Genomic DNA, 22,411 nt, shown 5'->3' on the forward strand with positions numbered 1-22,411 from the left:
ATCTCTACACATGTCCCAGTTTTGTTCCTTTTTATGGCTGAGTAATATTCCATTGTATATATGTACCACATCATTATCCATTCCTCTGTCGTTGGACATTTAGGTTGCTTCCATGTCCCGGCTATTCTAAATAGTGCTGCAGTGAACACTGGGGTACACATGTCCTTTTGAATTATGGTTTTCTCAGGGTATAACGTTCTATGTATTTATATTACAATCTTTAAAATTTCGAAGACAGTCACTGAAAGATATTTTTTGAGTCTCCATCTAGTTAGTTCAATTCAAGACTCTATCTCTTTGGCATATATATGTATATATTTCGTATGTATATACGAAATGTATATAATGTATATATACGTATGTATATAAGATGTCATATCCATATCCAGACATACAAATATATGTCATGTATATGTATACACACATTTCTGTATCTCACACACACACACACACACACCCGCATGTGGCCACATTTCTTTAAAAAGCATTCTACTATTGTTCCCCACAAAGGCCCGGGCTCTTGCCCTTGCCCCGAGCTGCTGCTGGAAGCCGTGGCCCTCTCTCTTTCCTTCCAGCAAGCCAAAAAGGGCCTCCTCGCCCTCACGGTGAGGACCCGCCTGACGGCCCCCCACTCCCTAAGCAGCCGCCTATCCCCCACACTGTGCCGCTCCCTGAGCTCCAGCACCTGTGTCACCAAGGACTGCAACTCCTTCATCCTGGAAAGCCCTGAAGCGCCCGCCAGCAGTGCCAAGCCCAACTACAGGATCCTGGTGGAGGTGTCCCTGAGGAAAGGTAGGCTGGCCTCCTGGGGGCCCCCGCTGTCCTCCTCCGCCCTCTGCCTGGGCCTCCCTCCACTGAGCTATCTCCCAGACTTTCTTTGGTTGGAAACAGGCCCGGGCATTGTCCTTTAGCAGATTTTACGGCTGCTGTTTAGCCCCAAGGTCTAGGGCTCTGTTTGTTAACAGAAGCCCGGGACACACCATCCAAATTCAGTCAACGTGTCCCAGTGCAGTGGATAAAATAAAACAAAAGGAAGCAAACACAAATCTCTCTCTCTCTCTCTCTCTCTCTCTCTCTCACACACACACACACACACACACACACACACACACACACACACACACACACACACACACACGACCAGGGGTTGTAGCTCTATAGCTAATCTGCTAAGAGACCTTGGGCAAATCACTTGCACTCTCTGGGACACTTTTTTTCTCACTTGTGCCAGAAAATTGAGATCCTCTCAAGCGCAGACATTTGGGGATTGGCATCTAGTCCCCTCACACCCCCCAAGGGTGGATGCTAACTGCAGGGGGCTCAGCAGGACTCCCCTGCCAGATTGCAGCTAGGCTGAGACCTGGAGAATGAAGAGGAGGCGGCTCCCGCAAAGGGACCAGCTCAGCTTGTAGGGACAGAGGGAAAGCCAGTGTGGCTGCAGCGAGGTGGGCAGCCTGAGAAGTGGTGTTGGAGAACCTGGTGGAGGCAAAGAGACAGACCATGTGGGACTTTGCCGCTAGATTCTCTTATAATTGCAATTGGGAGTCCTTGAGGGATTTCTAAGCACAGACATAATCAATCAGCTTATGCTTTAAAAGAAACATCTCCTAGGCGTCTGTAGAGAATGGCCTATAATGTGAAAAAATGGAGGCTTGGGAACCAGTTGCAGCCATTGGATCAGAGAGGATGAGAACGGTAGGTGAAGATGGGCGGGTGGCTTTGAGATCTGTTGTAGAAGAAGAACGAGGAATGAGGAGGGTAGACAGCAGGCAGCCTGAGGACTCAGACATCCCTGAGCCCCCAAGCCTGGCATGAATACTAGGCACAGGTCAGTACGTGCTGGCACACGCCAGCAGCTGTGTCCAGGACTCCCGGCCTGAGTTCACTGAGCAGGACATGGGGAAGACATGGCTCTCTTCCTTCCCCTGTTGGTCTCCGTGGTCCCTGGCCTTGGGGTGGTTTTTCCTCAGATCACTGGCATCAGAAATACCATAGGCAGGGTTTTTGTTGGATTGCCATATGTATATGACACAGCTTCTTAATCTCTACCCCCAGAGATTTCGCTTCCACTGTATTAGAAGAGAGGCCCAGGGATCTATAACTTTTATATAAGTACCCCAGGCAATTCTGATGCCCTCAGGGCTTAAGAACTCTCACTCTGGTCAGGAAACCTGATCTCGGCAAAGAGCTCTGACCTTTGTTTGTGGACCATATCACAGCCAAAGTTCTTCATCCATCAAACAGGGTTGCTAACAGTTGCCCATGGCTACCCTCATGGGACGTTGGGAGGACCAGCATCAGAGGTGAAAATACTCACAACTGTGCTTTGTAAATCACAGGTGCCAGGAGCAAACCATAAGGTCTTTCTCGGGCTTCCCTGGTGGCGCAGTGGTTGGGAGTCTGCCTGCCGATGCAGGGAACGTGGGTTCGTGCCCCGGTCCGGGAAGATCCCACATGCCACGGAGTGGCTGGGCCCGTGAGCCATGGCCACTGAGCCTGCGTGCCCGGAGCCTGTGCTCCACAACGGGAGAGGCCACAGCAGTCCACTCCATCTGGTCCTTCTTACCGGCTACCCCTCATTCTCCAGTCCTTTTGATGCTGGCCAGCCCCAGGCCCTCCTCTCCCACACACTCTGGGGGACCCATCCAGCCCCATGGTCCTAACACCACCACCTCCACGTTGATACTTTCAAACTTCAAACTTCTACCCTGCCTTCTCTGCTGGGTTCCAGATTCATCTACCCAACTATCTACTCCCCATTCTACTTGGCTACTTCATAGGCATCTCAAGAGTGCCTGGGGCAAAACTGCACACCTGGTCACCATCCTCATGATTCTGGTCCTCCATAGGCATCCTGTTTTGGTAAACCAAATCATCACCCACCCAGTTACTCAAGCCAAAAAGTCTCAGAGTTCTTCAAGCTAAAAAAAATCTCTACGAGTTATCTTCATTTTAATTTATGAAATCCCCATATTGAATCCATCAGCAAGTCTGTCTTCAAGATGCGTTCTGTGTATATCCATCTCTTTCCAATTTCACTAGCGGTAAAGTCCAAGTCACCACTGCTGGGTGAAGAGTAGCCTCCTAACTGCTCTCCTTGTTCCCATTCTTGCTTGACCCTTCATAGCTCTTTCTTTTCCCAGCAGCCAGTCATATTTGGGGAAATAGAAATTAGATCATATCACTTCCTGCTCGTAAGTTTCCTATGGCATTCCTTCTCAATGGAGAATAGCGTCCTTTCACTGACACATCCTTGTTGACAAGGTTCCATTTAAGCTGGCCTCCCTGTCCTGAATCCTCTCATACCACTCTCTCTGTGATGGGCTATGTTCCGGCCACACTGGCCTCCTTTTTGGTCCTGCAGCATGGCCTGCTTCCTTTCACCTTGGGCCTTTGCATTAGCTGTTACCTTTTTTGGGAATGATCTGCCCCCATCACCACATCCCTGGCTCCTTCTTGTCATTCGTATTTTAGCCTAAATGTTGCCCTCTCTGAGCCCTAAAGTGGTCATCCTTTTGTGTTCTAGTGCATTCCCTATTAATTCTCTGCATAATACTTAACACTCCCTGACATCTTCCTCCCTCCTTCCTTCTTTCCCTCCCTCTCTCCCTCCCCCCTCCTTCCTTCCCTTTCTCCCTCCCTTTTCCTTTTTTTCCTTCCTCCCTTCCTCCCTCCCTCCCTCTCTCTCTCCCTTCCTTCCTTCTTTCCTTCCCTTTCCTTAATTGACCTTAGCATTCTTATCTGCCTTGGTCACTAGTTGCTGACCCTAGAGCCGTGCCTACTCACAGCGATTCTCCATAAGCATGGGTGGAATGAATGCATTCATGAATAGGAGACACCAATGAACCCAGGACAGGTTTGGCACCTAATAGACTAGTGCAACCCTGGGAAAGCGGAACGCTCAGTCACCAGTCCCCCTACCCCCATCCTGTTCTGCCTTCCAGAGGCTGGCGTTGGGCTGGGAATCGGCCTGTGCAGTGTCCCCTATTTCCAGTGCATCTCAGGCATTTTCATTCACACACTCTCTCCGGGATCCGTGGCGCATCTGGATGGACGACTCCGGTATGTCCTGATTTCTGTTTTTGAAAAGACCCCTGATTTACCAAGGAGGGAAGGAATTCCTTAGTGCATCAGGAGACTGACTGGGAGATGAGATATTTAGAATGATCCAGGGATAGCTCAGAGCCTTTGTCCTCAAAGTGTGGTCCCTGGACCAGCGGCATTGAAATCACTTGGGAGTTCCTTAGAAATGCAGAATCCCAGGGCCCTCCCCAACCCACTGAATCAGAACCTTTATTTTAACTAGATCCCCGGGAATTTGTATGCACATTGCAGTGTAAGAGGCATTGTCTCAGAGAATATCAGTCCGAAACAGAAAACATGAAGTTAAACATACTTTAATTCAGATGTAAATAATACAGACTGTAGAGTGACATAAATAGGAGCTTCAAGGAGGTTTACCTGTGGAGTCAGTCTGTATGGAAAAAGAAGTTTAAGCAAATCAGTAGTATTAACTCCATTTCTTGGTAGCATAAGCAGAATATTTTCGGGCATTCCACATATATCTTTTTACGAATAACTTCTAAGAGAATTAAAAATCTAAATTTTATTTTCAACAAGGGATCTGAGTTTGGTAATTACATTTTATTCCAGTTTAACTTGTTACAGTACTTTATACTCAGTCCAACACTCATGTGTGGTATAGCTTCTCTCCTATAGCGTAAGAAGATATATGCTATATATTTATATGTATCCCAGATCATATATCTTCATGTATATCTTCTCTACTGGGCTTAGGTTTTGCTGAATCAGGAGAGTTTGGCCATATGTTAAAATGTTTTCCTATCATTGTAGTATTGGGGTTGGCTAAAAAGTCCGTTGGGGTTTTTCCATAAGATGTTATGGAAAACTCCGAACGAAGTTTTTGGCCAAGCCAATATATGCAAGCCCTGCTTAGGGTGGTATCTTGATGGAGCTTCTGAATTAGAGGTGGGCTTGCTGCTGTCATGGGCAGGAGGGTGACGGCTGATTTGCTGAGCTGCTGTGCTGTTACCTGGGACCGAGTGGCTCAGTCAGAGTGATGGCCTTAGTCCTAATATCTTTAGAAAGAGTCTTCCCTCCTGGACCTGCAGCTGGGTAGGGACTGTTTTGGAAGCTTCCACTTTCCTTGGCATCAGGTGCTGTATGGTCTTCAGTTACCTCAGTGAAAATGTGTACTTTCTTAACAAGAAGGAGAAGGGGAACTAACTCAGTGACAGAAATGTAGAGGGAAGGGGCAGCCAACCACAGCAGGAGGAAGTGTGAAATCAGCCACAGGAGACCTGAGTTCCAATCCTGGCCCTGCTGATAACCAGCTAGGGCAGGGGAGGGCAAATGGGGGCCCACCATCTGTTGTTTTTGTTAAATAAAGTTTTACTGAAACAAAGCCATGCTCATTCATTTACATATTGTGTAAGGCTGCTATTTTTAGGCTATGACATCAGAGCTGCACCATTGCCACAGAGATGGCATGGCCTGCAAAGCCTAAAATATTTACTATTTGGCACTTTCCAGAAAAAGTTTTTTAATCCCTAAGTGACGTCTTACTGAGGAGATAATGTCACCCTCTCTGCCTCATTTTCCCCATGTATGAAGCAAGAGGATTGGATGGTACAAAATCCTCTGTGTATCGATGCAACCTTATTTTTTCTACCTCATTTTCCCCCCATTTCCCGCCTTACAAGAATGAACTCCATTGCCTTCCCTCTTTATTTCTTTTTGCAAGAACCTTGGCTGCTCCCCCATCCAGTTATTTCTTCTTTACCTTTTAGCACGTCCCATCTGCTCTTCCTGTTAACCATTCTGCATATGGGAACATTGAAGCCCCAAGAGAGGATGTGAGCAGTTAAATTGTGGTTAATTGGTTAATCCATTACATTGGTTAAACAACGCCCTCCATCTTGATTGAGCTTAAGTTAAATGGAAAGGGCAGAAAAAAGTTACAAACTTACACTTGGTATGCATTGTCTCCCACTTTGTGGTCATGCATGAAGGGGGTGTGCGATATGTCACTTTGGTCGGCCCTGTACTGAGTTTCAGTCGGGAGGCGAAGGAGGTCTCCTTATTGCTGTGAATTTGAGGTCTCATCACACAGCCCAGGCAGGACTGGGACCTCGGGGAAGCACATGTCCTGCTGATGAGTTTGCTGATGGCTTCCTGTTGATGCCTCTGCAGGTGTGGCGATGAACTTGTGGAAATCAACGACTCCCCTGTGCACTGCATGACGCTCAATGAAGTCTACGCCATCCTGAGTCACTGTAACCCGGGTCCAGTCCCCATCATGGTTAGCCGACATCCGGACCCACAGGTGACAGCCTGCTGGGCATCCTCTTCTTCCCAGGCCCACTCTCTCGGGACTCAAATGAACCAAGTGTCTGTCGTAACAAGCGTCTGCAGAGAGGTCCTCTGACAAACTCCTAGACACAGAGGCGATTGGCATTAGCTCAGGGAAGCTCTTGCAGCTGGGTTACAGGCTATAGGGCAGGAAAATATAGACCCAGGGTTCCTGCTAGTAGATAGAAGAGATTCACTCATGCATGCATCCAGTGGGTCCCCACTATGTGATCGTCTGGACCCGGGCGCTGAGCACACAGGAAGAAGTGGGCTCGTAGCATGCATGCCTGCCCTCCAGAAGCTTACGTTCTTGCTAGAGAGACTGACAGTGAAATCATTGCGATACAGAGTGGTAAGTACTATGAGAATACAGGGATACAGAAGGGAAGGTGAGAGAAAGCAAGAAATATCAGAAGTTAGTTTTCTCCAGGCAAAGAATTTGTGGAAGGTCATTCCAGGCAGTGGGAACACAAAGTTAAGCTGCAGAGTCGTGAAGGGACCTGTCGTGGAAGGAGAGGGGTAGGTTCTCGGGGCTGGGATGTAGGGACTGGAGGAGAGCATCGAGAACGGAGTTTGGCGAGGCACTGGGGTTACGTGGCAAAGGGATTTCCACAGGATGCTAAGGTGTTGTTTGCATTTTATTCCATGAGTGGTAAGGAGCTAGGGGAGGTCTCTAGCTCTATATGTAACATGTTCAGGTTTTTTTTTACACTTTGATTGCACGGCAGAGGACAGGATGGAGTAGGTGGAACTCGGAGTTTTTCAGAGGAAGGAAATGGATGGTGAGGGCCTGAACTAAACAGCGGATGTGGGAAGAGAATAGAGAAGAAGGGGCAACAAGAGGCAACCTGGGAAGAATCAACAAGATCTGTTGTCTGATTGCTCTGGGGCAAGAGAGGGGGGAGCCTAGGAGGACTGGAGTATTTTTAGATGAGAAGACCGAGGGAGGGCAACACCACCACCGGAGTAGAGAATCAGAGAAGGGAGGTGGGCTTGGAAGGGAAGAGAAAGATCTCAGTGTGGGATACAGAGAGATGGAGGTGCCTGGGGGAGGTTTAGTTAGAGATGCCCATAGGTCATTAGATTTAGGACTGACAGTGACTGGGAAGTGAGATCCAGGTGGGAGCAAGACTTGAGAAGTGCAGCCATGGGCGTGGGTGAGATGACTTTGGGGACCCTGGTGATAATCACCATCACTATTTATTTCATCTTTAGTGTGTACCAGCTGGGTTTGCCAAAGACTTGACATATACAATTGCATTTAGTTGCTATACATCCCTCTGAAGTCAGTATGATTTTCCCCTCCAATTCCTAGATGAGGAAACTGAGGCTTAGAAAGGCAAAGGAACTTGCCCAGTGGTGGAGCTACGAAGTGGAGAAATGACGATTTAAATCCACAGCAGCCTGTGTCCTTAACTAGTTGGTTCTGCTCCCAGCAGAGATAGGACAGAGAACGGAATGATGGGCAAGATCCACACGTGCCTGTGTGGTGGGATTCAAACCCAGCCCTGCTCAGTTATTTTATTATTATTATTATTATTTTTGCAGTACGCAGGCCTCTCACTGCTGTGGCCTCTCCTGTTGCGGAGCACAGGCTCCGGGCACGCAGGCTCAGCGGCCATGGCCCACGGGCCCAGCCGCTCCACAGTACGTGGGATCTTCCCGGACCGGGGCACGAACCCCTGTCCCCTGCATCGGCAGGCGGACTCTCAACCACTGCACCACCAGGGAAGCACCATTTCCTTCTTTTTTAAGGCTGAATAAGATTCCATTGTATGTATAGACCATATTTTGTATATCCATTCATTTGTTGATGGACACTTGGGTTGCTTCCACCTTTTGCTATTGTGAATAATGCTGCTATGAACATAGGTGTACAAATATCTGAGTCCCTGATTTCCATTCTTTCTGGGTATATATCCAGAAGTAGAATTGCTGGATCATATGGTAATTCTATGTTTAATTTTTTTGAGGAACTGCCATACTGTTTTCCATAGTGGCTGCACCATTTTACATTCTCACCAGCAGTGTACAAGTATTTCAGTTTCTCCATATCCTAGTCAACACTTTTCATTTTCTATTTTTCTGATAGTAGCCATCCTCATGGGTGTGAAGTCACATCTCATGGTTTTGATTTGCATTACCTTAATGATTAGTGATGTTGAGCATATTTTCACATGCTTATTGGCCATTTGTATATCTTCTATTGGCTATTCAAATCCTTTGCCCATGTTTTACTTGGATTGTTTGATTGTTTTTGTTTTTGAGTTGCAGGAGTATGATTTGCAAATGTCTTCTCCCATTTCCTGAGTTGCCTTTTCACTCTATTGATTGTGCCCTTTGTTGATTGATACACAGAATATTTTCATTTTGACACTGTCCAATTTATCTATTTTTTTCTTTTGTTGCCTGTGCTTTTGGTGTCAAACAACGTATTTCTTAAAACCCTCTGTTCTTGGGCTTCCCTGGTGGCACAGTGGTTGAGAGTACCGCAAAAAAAAAAAAAAAGAATGGTATAGCTCCCAGAGGTAAACTCTGAAATGGTAACTTGGCCTAGTTTTGCAGCAAGTAGTGGAGAGAAGGTTGGAGAGTTGAGAGGGGCCGTCTTGGGAACCCTATTACTGACAGAGTTTGGACTTTACCTAGAAGATACTAGGGAACCATTGATGCCCAGGGTGTTTTTGGAAATGGAATTTGTCAGCTCTTTGTAGAGTGGGTGTGAAGGAAAGAAACTAGAATCCAGGGGCTCAGCTTGGGAGCTGGTACAGGACTCAGATCCTGATGCAAGAGTTTCCACTGTTTGCTTGAGGAGGTGATGGATATTTTCTAGGTCTCTGAACAGCAACTCAAAGAAGCTGTGGCCCAGGCTGTGGAGAATGTCAGGTTTGGAAAGGAGAGGCATCAGTGGAGTCTGGAAGGTAAGGAAACAGTGAACTTGCATCTGCAGTATCTTTGTCTTCTTAGAAAGCCTGAGTTTAGCCATTAACTCACCCTCTCCAATGGATCTCCATTTTACAGATGAGGAAATGGAGTGTGGGAGCCTGGGTTCCCCCGGAAGCCGACTCTGACATGGTGTTTGGCCTGCAGGATGTTTATGCAGAAGCATCCTGGGCTCCACACCTGTGGAAGGGAGGGGAGTCACAGGGCTGGGCAGAGGGACGAGCTGGGCTGAGATGACACCAGACAGCTTCCGCCAACCCCTGGAGCTCAAATGGCCCATCAGAGTTGTCCCGTTGGCAGAAATGGCTGGGCCTTTCTAGCCCCATCTCCATCAGGCTTTGGAGATGGGCTGCCCCTTGGGCGAGGTAGCTCTCTGTAGCCAAGGTGGTCCCTGGAGGGGCTGACAGCTAGACAGCTACAGGCTATCTGCTATCAGCACTCGGCACAGCTAGGACATCAAGCCCTTCCTTGAAGGGCCATCTAGGGGGTGCATCTCAGTCTCCATCACATGGAGACTCAGAGAGTTTGAATGATTTTCCCAACCTAAAGTCACTGGTGCTGGGCACCAGACCCAAGACTGCCGAGCTCCAAACCAAAGTGACCTCGGAGGAGAATCGGACAGCCTGGGCAGGCAGTGTGCCACCCGCAGCTCACCTTGTGATCAAGGCCAGGGGTGGAGGTTCCCTTGTGCTTCCAATGCAGGTGTCAAAAGGCTGGAGAGCAGCTGGCATGGGCGGCCGACCTTGGAGAAAGACCGGGAGAAGAACTCAGCTCCCCCGCATCGCAGGGCTCCGAAGGTCATGATCCGCTCCAGCAGTGACAGCAGCTACATGTCGGGGTCCCCCGGGGGCAGTCCCAGCAGTGGCGGAGAGCAGCCGCCCTCTGACTTGGAAGTCAGCACGCGCAGCCCCGGCCTGCCTCTGGGGCTGGAGCCAGGGGTGCCTCCTGGGGCATCATCCGGGCCGCCCCAGGAGAGCCCGGGCGGCCACCCGCCACTGAGACTGAAGAAATCCTTCGAGATTTTGGTGAGAAAGCCTACGTCCTCCAAGCCCAAGCCTCCACCCAGAAAATACTTTAAAAGTGACAGTGACCCTCAGAAGAGTCTAGAAGAGAGAGGGGACTCCCTGTGCCCTCCTGGACACACCTTGCCCACCTGTGGCCAGGTAAGAGTGGTGTCCGATGGGTTGAGCGTTCTCCCGCGCCAAGCAGGGTTGATCTTGAGCATTCGCAGAGCGTTAGCCGTGGGCAAAGGAGGATTCTCCTCCATCAGAGAGAAGAGGCGGGACTCAAGCTTAGGGCCGACTGTGGAAAGAGAGGTTTGAAGTCCGGCAGATCTCAACTGAAGCCCCAGTCTTGTTGATTGGCTTCTGTGTTCCCATCCATTACACACTGGAATTCAGGGTTGTTTTCACAGCTCTCTAAGCCTCAGTTTCCTTATCTGTTAATCGGGGCCAAGTTTAGAGGCTCCCTCCACGGGCTAGCATGAGGATTGAATGGAACCGACCAAGTGGATGCCTGACAGACTCTCAGGCATAATGGTGTTCATTGCTATATTGGCTCTTCCATCACACCCCTAAAGACCTCCATGTCCTCCCATCCCACTCCCCTATGGGAAGGCAGGCTGACGGCCAGGCAGCTTCTACATCCTGGGCTGTTTTTATGCCCAGGCGCTGTGCTTTGTCTCAGTTAAGCCTGACAGCCACCTGGGGATGAGGGTGCCCTTCATGCAAAGAGGAAACCGAGGGACTTGCTCAAGGTCACATTGCCAGTGGGTCACTTTATCACTAGGCTACGCTGTTTTTCACTTCTTCCCCAACAGCTGCCTTCTCTGGGCAGGTGGAACTGGGAATCCCCTCTAACAATCTGTAAAGGAGGGTTGGTAAATTTCAGCAGGAACAAGAAACCCCAGAGAGGAAGCTATTGAGTAGGAGGGGTGAGAGTGAAGAAGGGAGAGGAAGCCAGGTTACTGCAGAGGAAGCACAGTTTTGCAGAGCCGGCAGGATGTGGCTGGTTAGCAATTCATGATGAAGTTGCCGACGTGGATCTGTTCCCCTGCTCCTCCTTTCTAAGCAAACATTTCATTTTCCTACGAGCCTGAGACCTATAAGTCCAGGAGGGCAAATTAGGAACAGAGAGGCTGAGAAGCCAGGCTTTTTACTTTGCCCCTGGAGACCCAGAAAAGGAGCGGATTTGCCAGAGCAGGTCTGCCCCAGCGATGCCCTTGGGCCACCTGGCCGGGTTGGACCAGATATGGGGCAGGGCAGTCTCCCCAAGTGAGGCTGCTGGAGGAGGAATCAGGGTTTCTGCTTCAAACTTCCTTCTTCTTCTGCAGAAGGAGATCTGCTGCAAGCAAAAGTCCCTTGTCTTTGCCACGCTGTGCTGCCTCTTCAGCATCCGTTGCGCCTCCCTGCACCCTCCCACCTTCTGCTGTGTCCCACGTGGCCCACAGACCCTTCTACGGCCTTTTACAAAAGCACAACCAACACCACATTATTTTCCTGGGCGTTGGGGGTACAGAGAAAGGATTATAGCACAGCAGAAACGGGGCTGTTAGCTGCGTGTCATTCTTAAAAAATCTCCACCGCCATGCCTGGGGATTTCTCACTGGGTGTTTCTCTCCTTGGCCCCAGTGTATAACATCTCTCCATCCTTCTCTCCCTCCCTCCACCTCCTCCTCCTCCTCCTTTTTCTCTCTCTGTCTCTCTCTGTCTCTCTCTGTCCCCCCACCTCCCCCTCCCCCAGTCTTTTCTCTCCAGGGTCCCAAGACCCTTCTCAAGCTTTCATTACAACCCCCAAATCTTTTTTTTGTAACTCAAGGGGACTTAACTTTCACTACCAAAATGACCTTCAGGGTATTCCCTTCAACAGAAGACCAATCCTCTCCCTTCTAGAAAATCAGCTTGAGCTATCACTTGTGGTTAAAAATCACTTTCTCCCCTAAGTCCACATCTCTGTCTTCTTTCCTTCTTTCGCTTCTCTCTCCCTCTTTCACCAAGCACTGTGCCAGGAAATGCTATTTAGAGCAAAATTCAAGTAAAATCAAATTTATTTCAGGAGCTAATTCAAAAAAAAACAACTCCCATGAAGAGGGTGCAATATCAGGTGTGCTAATGAAAAGACAAAACACATCTGTGTCTGTTCCAAGATGCAAAGTTGCTTTGACGACTGTGATTGGTACCCAGAGCATCGGCCTATGAAAGTGTCAACCAATCGTGGATATAGACAAGTGTCACCTCATCTTTCAGAGTTCCAACTGGGCGAAATTAAATTTCAGCCACATATCATTTTTTCCTGCTGATGAGTGTCTTAGATACCGTCAGTCTAATATTTTAAGCTTCTAATGCCACGGCTAAGCCTTGCTTTTACGAAGGACTACTTCAAGAAACGCAAAGATTCCTTTGAGTTAGTTAGTCTCTCAGTGTCTCCGAAATGCCCCCCTAGACTCGGTTCTACACTAGGGACCTTGGGCTGGGACAGTGCTTTGGGAACATATTTCTAACTTCTGTAGAATTTTCATTCCTAAAGAATGTTTATTGACAAAGTAGGTATTAAATCTCAGGCCACAGACATTTTCAATGTCTTTTTTAGTCCCATATGGTGCATTTGTTCCTCCTTCCTTCCTTCTTTTTGGGAGGAAGCCTGCAGCCTTGTCAAATAGCCAGCCCGTCATTCCACCTGACCCTGGAATGAGCAGAACACAGATGCCATCCACGGCAGCATGGCAGAGTATTTCCCTTGCAGAAAAATTTAGGCAGCATCATTTTGATGATATCTGCCTTCTTTTTTTTTTTTTTTTTTCTGGATTGGTATTTTGCTTATTCCTTCTACTGTGTATGTCTGTGTCTCTGGAATACTCTTCCTCAGCTTCTCTGCCTAGAAAATTCCTACCCTTTGCTCAAGAACCAGACAAAAAGCACTTCTCTTGGGAAGCCTTCAGCACCTCTCTGGGACAGAACTGGTGCTGGCTGCTTCCTCTGGGCCCTGACAGCATCTCTTTCATGCTGTATGAAAACCCAAACTCCAGTCAAGCATTAGATGGTTACTTGGTGCTTGGTCCATCTCATCCCTAGGCTGGTTTGTGAAGGAGCCTGAGTCCACATTCAGGCTCAGGGGGGAAAACGATTCTGCCCTAGAATGATATCACTCTGGGGGCTGCAAAGGAAAGTGATGGCACAGGTCCTGAGTATCTGTCATCCTTTGCAGCACGCTTTCTAAATAACTGAATAATGAATCACAATGTAGAAAGTGATATAGACACATTTTCCTCCAAGCATTCTAACCTTAACTTAGTGAAGATTAGAGGGCAGTTCTTTGCCTGGTTCTCTTCCCTCCTGGGACGGGGGTAGTTTGGCAGAATGCAGTGGTAAATGAAGCAGTGACAGTCCCCCGTCCCCACTCCCAAGCCTCTTTTCCCTGTCACAGAGAGCCCAGGATCTTCACATATGTCCGTAGGATGAGCCCTTGTTCTGGACACCAGCTCGTGGGAAGCAGAGGGATGCTCTGGGCCTCCAGGAGGTGCCGGCTCCCTGGGTCAGCCATGCAGGCACCACAGTGGAAGAAAGGCCCTTGACTGACAGGACCACTGAACTTCTCATTAAAGCATCTCAACGTCAGCTCTCCAGTCCCAATCAAAGTGCGCCTTGCCTTCTCACAGCTGGAGGCTACCGTTTTGACACGGTCTTGCTTCCTGTTTACACCACAGGAAGCCAGCGAAGTACTGCCACCGCTGCCTGTGCAGGAAGGCGCAGCAGGGAGAAGCCCTCACGCCACTGCCTGCAGCCCAGGACCTGCAGTCGGCCCGCAGACGACGTCCTCCTCAGAGGGCCAGCCAGGGAGGAGAGGAGGCAGCCCAGGTAGGTTTTCAGTTAGATCTGCCAGGAGGAAGGAACTTCCAGATCAAGGTCCGGTGCTAAGGGAAGAACGTGAGTTTGCCCAGAGCATTGGAGGATTCTGCACAACTCGACAGCTGGACTTGGGCCGATGAACGGTCAGGAGTCCCCTGAGGCCGTGGGACTGCAGGACCGTGGGGTTGCTGTCCAGGGTGGGAACCTCCTGGCTGGATCTGTGATGCTGTGACGGGGGCGGGGGATGCAGGGGGAACTCAGGCCAATCCAGACAGTCAGCTGGAGAAAGGGGCCCTCAGGAAAAGGTCCAGGACACGCCCACCCAACCACAGTGAGCAGCTGCTCCCTCTAGGGTCACAGCGTTCTAGTAAGCTGCTTTCAGCATTTGCAAGTCTGGGAACGCAGGGTCAGAGAGGGAGGAATAAACAGCATGTTGCTGGTGGTCACCGCCTCCTGCAGGGGGAGGGGGGGCGTGGATGGGAGGGGTGTGCCCACATGGTGCCCCTGGCAGGGCTGAGACCTGAGGTGAAGATGCAGAGCTTTGTTAAAAAGAGCATCGGACTTGGGGTCGGGGAGACCAGGGTAGGAAACCTGGCCCTGTTCTTCACGAAGGTGATTCTGGGCAACTTGCTTTACTTTTCTGAGCCTCAAGTCACTCATCAGCAAGCGGGAAATCACACAGCAGCCCAACATGTGATTCAATTCAGCAAGCGTGTACAGAGTGCTGGCTTCGTGAGGCCCTGCGCTAGCTTCTCGGGAGGGAGGGAGAGGAAGAGATAGAGGTAGAGACAGAGACCGAGACAGGGGGAGAGAGAGCGAGAGAGAAGATAGGAGAGTGAATGAGAAAGAGAATGAGAGAAAGAAGAAAGACCAGTCCCTGCCATCAAGGAGCTCCCAGCAGTGGCAAGGTAGTAACTATGTAGGTTACAAACCTACATAGTTATTACTCGACCTGTTTGAGAAACACTACGTGAAAAGCACAAGGAAGGCTCTCGGAGGTTAAGGGACATTATGAATGGAAATAGCTGGCACGTCTCACCCAGAGCAGCGGCCCTACCACTGGAGGCTCCTCCCCCCTGTCCCTCCCCTGAGTTACCCCAATTGAGGAACTTGCCAGGGAATGCCTTGGTGTTCTACTGGCAAGAGCTCCTCCCCCCAGTTTGCAGAGGGCTCTCCTGTAGAACGTCCGACTCCTGAGTCTTACGACGGGCCCTGCAGCAGAGCAATATGTAAATGCAGAACCAGGCTGAGGGGTAAAGCCCCCGGAGTCAGTACTAAGCACCCTGGCCTTTGGGATGATGCAGAAGGTCTCCTGGGCATCTTCAAGGCTTAGTGCTCTGCATGGTTTGCATACCTTGAGGGCTGGCGTTGAGACCAGGGGCAGGAGGAATCAGCCCTCCTTAAACTGGGCTGCATTCTGATGCCGAGCATCCCCCAGAGCATGGAACCAGAGCAGCATACTCCTAACCAGGGAGAGATCAGACCTGGGGTGACCCAAGGGCCATGCATCTACTTGGCTTCTTGGCTGTGCAGGACTTGGGGGCCGGCCTCCCTCTGTTCCTGGGAAAGAGTCCGGGCAGACTCCCCTGTTCTGGCTTGTTCAAGACTGGCTTCCAAGAAAGACTTCCATAGGCTCCCCTCCCCACCAGTGGTGAGGGGCTGAACTTGACTAGGCGTGCCTGATAGAGCAGGTTGGAATGACCTGTGGGGCTACTCCAACACCAATGCCCAGGCTGCATCCCAGGTGTATTAAATCAGAACCCAGGGCTGGACATCAGCATTCTTTAGGTTCTCCAGATTTGCCAGCCAAGTTTGGGAATCGTTGTCACAGAGCTTCTTTCTACCTGGAATCCTCTCATCAGCTCTTTAGGTAGGGGGAATGCTCCTTTGCTGAGCAGGCTGGTTAATTCTTTGAGTAGGGAGAGTAGCAAACTCACATGACCTCAAGGACCAGATGGATGCTTTCATGTGTGAAATGCTGACCTGGTGAGGGTGAGGGCTGTAACTGCGTAGAGCTGGGGTGTGCCCCATCTGAAGGCGTGCACGCCCACTTTTGCTTTTTAATGACATGGTGGTCCAAACCAAATACGGCTGCCAATTTGTGACCCTTGGCTTAAAAGTTTAAAAGGTAAGAGGATTGCTTTGGCCTTTAAAGTTCTAATGAGTCATCTAAGAGGCTGTTGAGTACAGTGGAAAGAATACGAAAGTGGGGAATCAGGAGACAGGGGTTCTCACCCTGACTCTGCCAACAGATGACCCCTTCCCCTCATGAATGTTGGGTTCCTCAATCATACAGTGTCAGAGATCAGACTAGGTATTCTGTGTGAACCCTTCTAGCTCTAAAATGCTGGGACGCTGTGGAGATAACTCACACCTCTGGTCCTCTGGTTCTGTGTCCCTGCCTGTTCACACTTAGCCAGGTAATAGCACCTGGGGTAGCAGCTCACCCAACAAGGGACCCACCACTTCTGCTTATCATCTCCTCTAGCATCCTTGCTCTTCATCTTTGAAACTAGAACTTAGGAAGAAAACTCATGATCAGGGGTAACGCACAGCTTTGGCCTTCTTTCTGCTCCCCAGTGACGCCGACGTCTCCAGTAAAACACCCACTGCTTAAGAGGCAGGCTCGGATGGACTATACCCTTGATATCACCGCCGAAGACCCTTGGGTTAGAATTTCTGACTGCATCAAAAATCTCTTTAGCCCTGTTATGAGTGAGAATCATAGCCACACGCCACTGCAGCCCGTCGTCACGCTGGGTGAGGAAGATGGGATTCAGGGCCACCCAGATGAGACTGTGCCCAAACTGGACACCACCAGTGGCGGTCCCACAGTTTACAAGTCGGCAGACGGCAGCACCGTGAAGAAGGGTCCTCCAGTGGCCCCCAAGCCCACCTGGTTTCGCCAAAGCTTGAAAGACTTGAGGAATCGTGCCCCAAGGCAGCTCCCAGAGGCAGCCTCCCCCAGCCAGCCAACACACACCTCCAGGGAGCGCCCCGGGCCACCCCTACGGGCCTCCTCTTCCATCAAGCAAAGGATCAGCTCCTTTGAAACCTTTGGCTCTTCTCACCGGCCTGACAAAGGAACCCAGAGACTAAGCCTCCAGCCCTCCAGCTCCTCCGGGGAGGCAGCAAAACCTCCTGGGAAGCAAGAGGGAGGACGGGCTTCTTGGGCTCCTGGTGTCTCAGGGCGAGGGGCTCCCCCCGCCGTGGAGCAGCAGCGGCCAGAGCCAGAGCAGCTGCCCCCAGCCTCCCTCGCAGCCCTGGAGGCCAGCGACCCCGGTGTGCCGGAGTCCCCTCCCCGCGGACAGCAGCCCGGTCAGAAAACCCTCTCCTCGGACCCCGACCTTCTCTCAAGGCTGCTGGCGACACAGATGGAGGGGTCTGGAGGTCCAGGGGTCAAGATACCAAGCCAGCGGGCACGGAGCTTCCCCCTGAGCAGGACTCAGTCCTGTGAGCTGAAGCCACTGGATGAAAAGACCAGTAAACTCTACTCCATCAGCAGCCAGGTGTCATCGGCTGTCATGAAGTCCCTGCTGTGCCTTCCGTCTTCTGTCTCCTGTGGCCAGACCTCCTGCAGCCCCAAGGAAGGGGCGTCGCCCCCCATGGCGTCCAGCGAAGATCCTGCTGCAAATAGCTCTGCTGAAGCTCCTGCCTCAGACATGGGCTTCTCGCTCAAGTGAGTGTCTCTGCCCAGTGTTGAACTTTCTTGGCTTTCTTCCTCTTATAATCCTCTGTGTCTTGTAAAAAGTCGCTCAGGTTTGCTAAAGGATTGTTCCACCTGTTCTTTTATGCACGCGTGCATGTGTGTGTGTGTGTCACACCTCTGCCTTCTGTATTAAGGAGTTTTCACAACACCCGGCCTCGGGAGGGGTGGGAGGTGGGGGACAGAGCTGGCCCCCTGGTGAATAACACGTGCATATTTGCAACTAATGAACCTTGGACATATCCGGCCATTGCTCAGGAAGACCAGAAGGAGGCTAGGAGATGATCCCTTGGGGGTTCTTGCTACCTCCCTCTCTCCAAAGAAATCCACCTGTACTCTGCACAGGGTTCAGCCCCCTGGCCTGGCAGTTCGGACACCTGAGTCCCAGTCCCATCTCCCACACTGACGCCCTGACCACAAGCTGGTTCCTTCCACACTCCCCCTCGGTTTCCTCTTCAGTTGAACTTAGGAGCTGGGCAAGACCTGCTCCACAGAACCGGGGGTGCGGGGGGCTCCGAGCAGTGCCCCAGAGCTCCTGCTGCAGGGCTGGGGTTTAGTCTTCCCTCTTGAATCGGAACAACTGTGCATTGATCAGTATTATGTATTGTTCTTATATTGCTGAGAAATGTTTGAGACTCACTGACCCAGATGTTCCATCAGATTCCAGCTACTGTGAAGTTCTATCAGGTGCCAGCTACTGTGAGGGAACAGGAGAGATCCTCCAAAACAGCGGTCCCCAACCATTTTGGCACCAGGGACCGGTTCCGTGCAAGACAATTTTTCCACGGCCCTGGCGGGGAGGGGGAGGTTCAGGCTGTAATGTGAGCGCTGGGGAGCGATGGGGAGCGGCAGATGGGGCTTCGCTTGCTCGCCCGCCGCTCACGTCCTGCTGCGCGGCCCGGGGGTTAGGGACCCCTGCACCAAGACACACCCAGATCAGGGGCTGAAGAGCCAGACCAACTCAAGCATTAGAGTTGGTCAGTGGTAGAATCGTAGCCTTTAATATTGAGGCTTCCCAGGAGCTTGCTCTTTCTGGCTGAGAGTCTGTTCTTCTTCTGGAACTGCAAGGCTCACCATTAGAATTTACTGCTGTGAGACCCCCTCCACCTTTTAGCAGTAAAGATCTGTCAGTCAGAGGAAGGAATAATCCCTATCACCCAAACCACAGTTTCATGCAAAATATGAAGTGTCATTGCAAAAAAATAGCTACACGTACCAAAATGAGTTCAAAAGAAAAAGGAAGGCCAGCTGCTAGCTAAGTGGGCACCATTTGTAGTGATTAGGTGCTAAGGTAGGATAGGCAGGGGCTGACAACATCTGTGAAGGAGGCCAAGGTGAGTGTGTGTGTGAAAGGACACACAGATGTCCTGTCCCAAGCCACCTAGACGGCTTGGTGGCCATCTAGGTGCAGATTTGTCCAAAGCATCAGTTATACTCTGCGGTGAGGTGTTGAGGTTCTGAACACAGACTTTGGAGTCAGACACACCATGACCTGTGATTTCGAATCCCAGATCTCGGCCTTTCATAACCACGTGACCATAGACAAGTTATTCCCCCTCCTTAAGCCCCAATTTCCTCATCTCTGTAGTGGAGGGATGCTGGTATCTATTTGTGCATTTGTTGCACCCAATAATAGAATGAACATTAGCACCGTCTTGGAATAGAGTAATTATGCTAAGGATGTTAGCTCTTATTAATGTCATGATTCATACTGTTTGTGGATCCTCCCTGTGAAAGCCTTTCGGAGCTGAGAGAATACACAGAGGGTCTCAGTGAGCCCACGGAAGCCGACGACTCTGACCACTGCGCTCCTCAGTCTGGTCAATCAGTTATCTCCCTGCTGAGCTCCGAGGAATTAAAGAAGCTCATAGAGGAGGTGAAGGTTCTGGATGAAGCAACATTAAAGGTAGGTTTCTTTTATAAGCACTTACAGAGACAAAGGCCTTGCTATGAGCAGTCTGGTCACCTCAGGTGGGCCGGGGTGGGGAAGCAGCGCACGCTGCCCTGGGCTCCTTGAGGTCGAGAAGGGAGTTCCCAGGGGCTGACACCAGACTCGGGTTGTATCCTGCCCGGGGCCGAGGGGCGGTGTATCACTGGACCACCGTACGACCTTCCGGTGTAGGGAGCTTTGTAGCTCATGAAGTGCTTTCAATCACAGACTTATTGTATCTTTTTGACCCTTTAATAAATGAGGAAGGCGAGGTTCAAGGTCGCAGAGCCTCGGTTTTCTATCTCCACGTTCCATGCTCTTTCCACGTCCCACGGGCTGCCTGCCCAGTGTGCGTCTCCAGGAGATGCTGCGTGGGCATGAGCCATCCATTGCAAGTTCTGATCTCTTGCCTGAAGACTTGCCCTGCACACCGAGAGGTGACTGATCCCAGGGCTCGTAAGGGTTCCCACACTTCAGTCAAGTCATTCTGAAAGTCCCACTTCCCCTGTGCCTTCTGAGCACGACCCAAAGGTGCGTGGAGAGGAAGTGGTCAGGCAGAGCTGAGGCCCATTCAGCTCAGATGAGCACGGGCTCATGGGCCTTGCATCCGCCTGGGCTGCCCTAGTCCACGCAGGCTTTTTGTGCTGGAATCATCCAGACTGGGATGAGAGGATAAGGAGGCACCATAGCTGGTGTTCCCTAGATCCAGGGTATGGGTGAGTCTGACAAGATGCCCTGGGCCGGGATTCATCCTCTGGGGCTCTCACTCATCACCTGTGCTCTGGGACCATCATCCCCAGGGCCTAATTCCAATGAAATAACAGAGGCAAAATTGTTGCGTAAAATACAAAGAGCGGTCCTGCCTGGGGTGTTCCTGGGACAGTATTTGCTTTCCAGTTTGACAAAGGACTCTTATAGGGCAAGTAAGCTGACACTTGGGTCAAAGTTGGGAGATTTGGGCCAGTGCTGGCGTAGAGGCGGGACAGTGAGGTCCATTCATCCCTTCATCCTTCCTGGGTCTTGGGGACTCCAGATCAAATGATCATCGAGCCAGCTGCGCAGCAGATGCTCTGGTGGTGCCACAGCAAGCGAATTCTTTGACATAAGCTTATTCCCTTGCGCTAAGGCACAACTGGTGCCCCGAGAGCATGCAGGTATATTTTATGTGGTCTGCATGGTGCTTTTTAAAAAAGTATTATATTCTAAATATTATCAAACCTGAATCAAAACCTGGATTTCTGGCTGCTCTCTTTTTATAAAGGAATGAATGATCTTGTAGCACTGGGTCTGCATTCCCATGTAGCCGTGGGTCCTCTTAAGCAGATTTGCTCTCAGTTCTCTGCAGTTCCTCTCACCCACATCTGCCCATTTTGCTCTTTGAAGGGATCTGCCTGGGTACTGTATGCATTTGAGTTTGAGACCCCTCCACCATCGAGACCGGAATGAGGGTCTCTGACTTTAGACACTGCAGAGCGATTGTTCTGGCTCCAGCTGAGCCCAGGTGCAGGCCGGGAAGTACTGTGTGTGCCTGGCTGGGCTTGTGTGTGTGTGTGTGTGCATGCGTGCATGTGTGTTCTAGGGCAAGGAGTCAGCTGGGCTCCTAAATGCAGCTGCTGTGCCACATGGAGCAGCCAACTTCTGCAAAACAGCGCTGCCCCCAGCTGTGCTGACCCAGAGTCCTACAGGCTGACCTCATCTTGTCCCACGCCAAAGTGCCAGAGCTGTGTTATCTCACACGCTGGGATTCCCAGCTGACTTAGCAGCGCCCAGCCCTATTTCCATACAAATGTGGATGTGGATTGCGTGAATAGGAGAGGAAAAGAACTCTATTGGTTGCCTTATGCACATTTTTTTTTTTTCTTCTGAGCTTCCTATGACTCCAGGAAATATAGTCTTCTCTTTACAAATGATGAAATGGGTCTGACGTACCTGGGAGCGTGGCCAAGCTGGGGTTGGAGAACGAATCAGCCTGATGTTGGAACACTTGTTAAACTGTTCATGCTGTTGCAATAAAATGTTTTTTAAATATATATACTTCCTTCTGCAGCAATTAGACAACATCCATGTTACCATCTTGCACAAGGAGGAAGGGACTGGCCTTGGGTTCACCTTGGCAGGAGGAGCAGATCTAGAAAACAAGGTGATCACGGTGAGTGGCCCAGCCATGGAGGCGCGTCAGAGCCAGAGGTGATGGCCCTGGGAGGGGGGAGCACTTACTAGGAGAGATCAGAGGAATGCATGACCCCAGGCCCCTGGGTGTGAGGTTAGGGCAGGAGCTTAAGATCCTTTTCAAGAAGCTTTACAGCCAGGATTGAAGACCTGGATGTGATATGTAGCATAGCACACCTAGATGGAAAGAGGCCTCACCTGGACAGAAAGAGCCCTTGGGAAGGCAGGTCCTGTACAGGAGGCTGTTTTCCTGGGTTTGCCCACTGGGAGATTGGGGGTGTTAACACGCACGATTGCGAAGCAGATCTGATGGTTGGTTGAGGGCAATGGGGCCCAGCTGGAAAGATCAGGAACAGCACAGCGCAACCCAGGATGCACATGAGGCTTCAGATCTCACGGTCGAGCCCCCTGTTCTCTCAGGACCCACTAGAGCCCGGGGTAAGACTGGGG

The 22,411-nt window shown here is 50.6% G+C and overlaps 1 protein-coding gene across 1 annotated transcript in view; it reads left to right on the top strand.

Annotated features, from left to right (window-relative positions):
• The window catches only part of IL16 (interleukin 16), a 113,912-nt gene that overhangs the window by 86,484 nt on the left and 5,017 nt on the right, over positions 1-22,411 (top strand). The window contains exons 8-16 of the mRNA XM_081230119.1: positions 576-792; positions 3,945-4,062; positions 6,214-6,346; positions 9,203-9,290; positions 10,015-10,475; positions 14,015-14,165; positions 16,737-17,835; positions 19,600-19,768; positions 21,840-21,941. Coding sequence (XP_081086245.1) covers positions 576-792; positions 3,945-4,062; positions 6,214-6,346; positions 9,203-9,290; positions 10,015-10,475; positions 14,015-14,165; positions 16,737-17,835; positions 19,600-19,768; positions 21,840-21,941 — 2,538 coding nt within the window. The remainder of the gene's footprint in view (positions 1-575; positions 793-3,944; positions 4,063-6,213; positions 6,347-9,202; positions 9,291-10,014; positions 10,476-14,014; positions 14,166-16,736; positions 17,836-19,599; positions 19,769-21,839; positions 21,942-22,411) is intronic.

The sequence above is a fragment of the Mesoplodon bidens genome, assembly GCF_964165515.1.
Source record: "Mesoplodon bidens genome assembly, chromosome: 3".
Lineage (NCBI taxonomy): Eukaryota > Metazoa > Chordata > Mammalia > Artiodactyla > Ziphiidae > Mesoplodon > Mesoplodon bidens.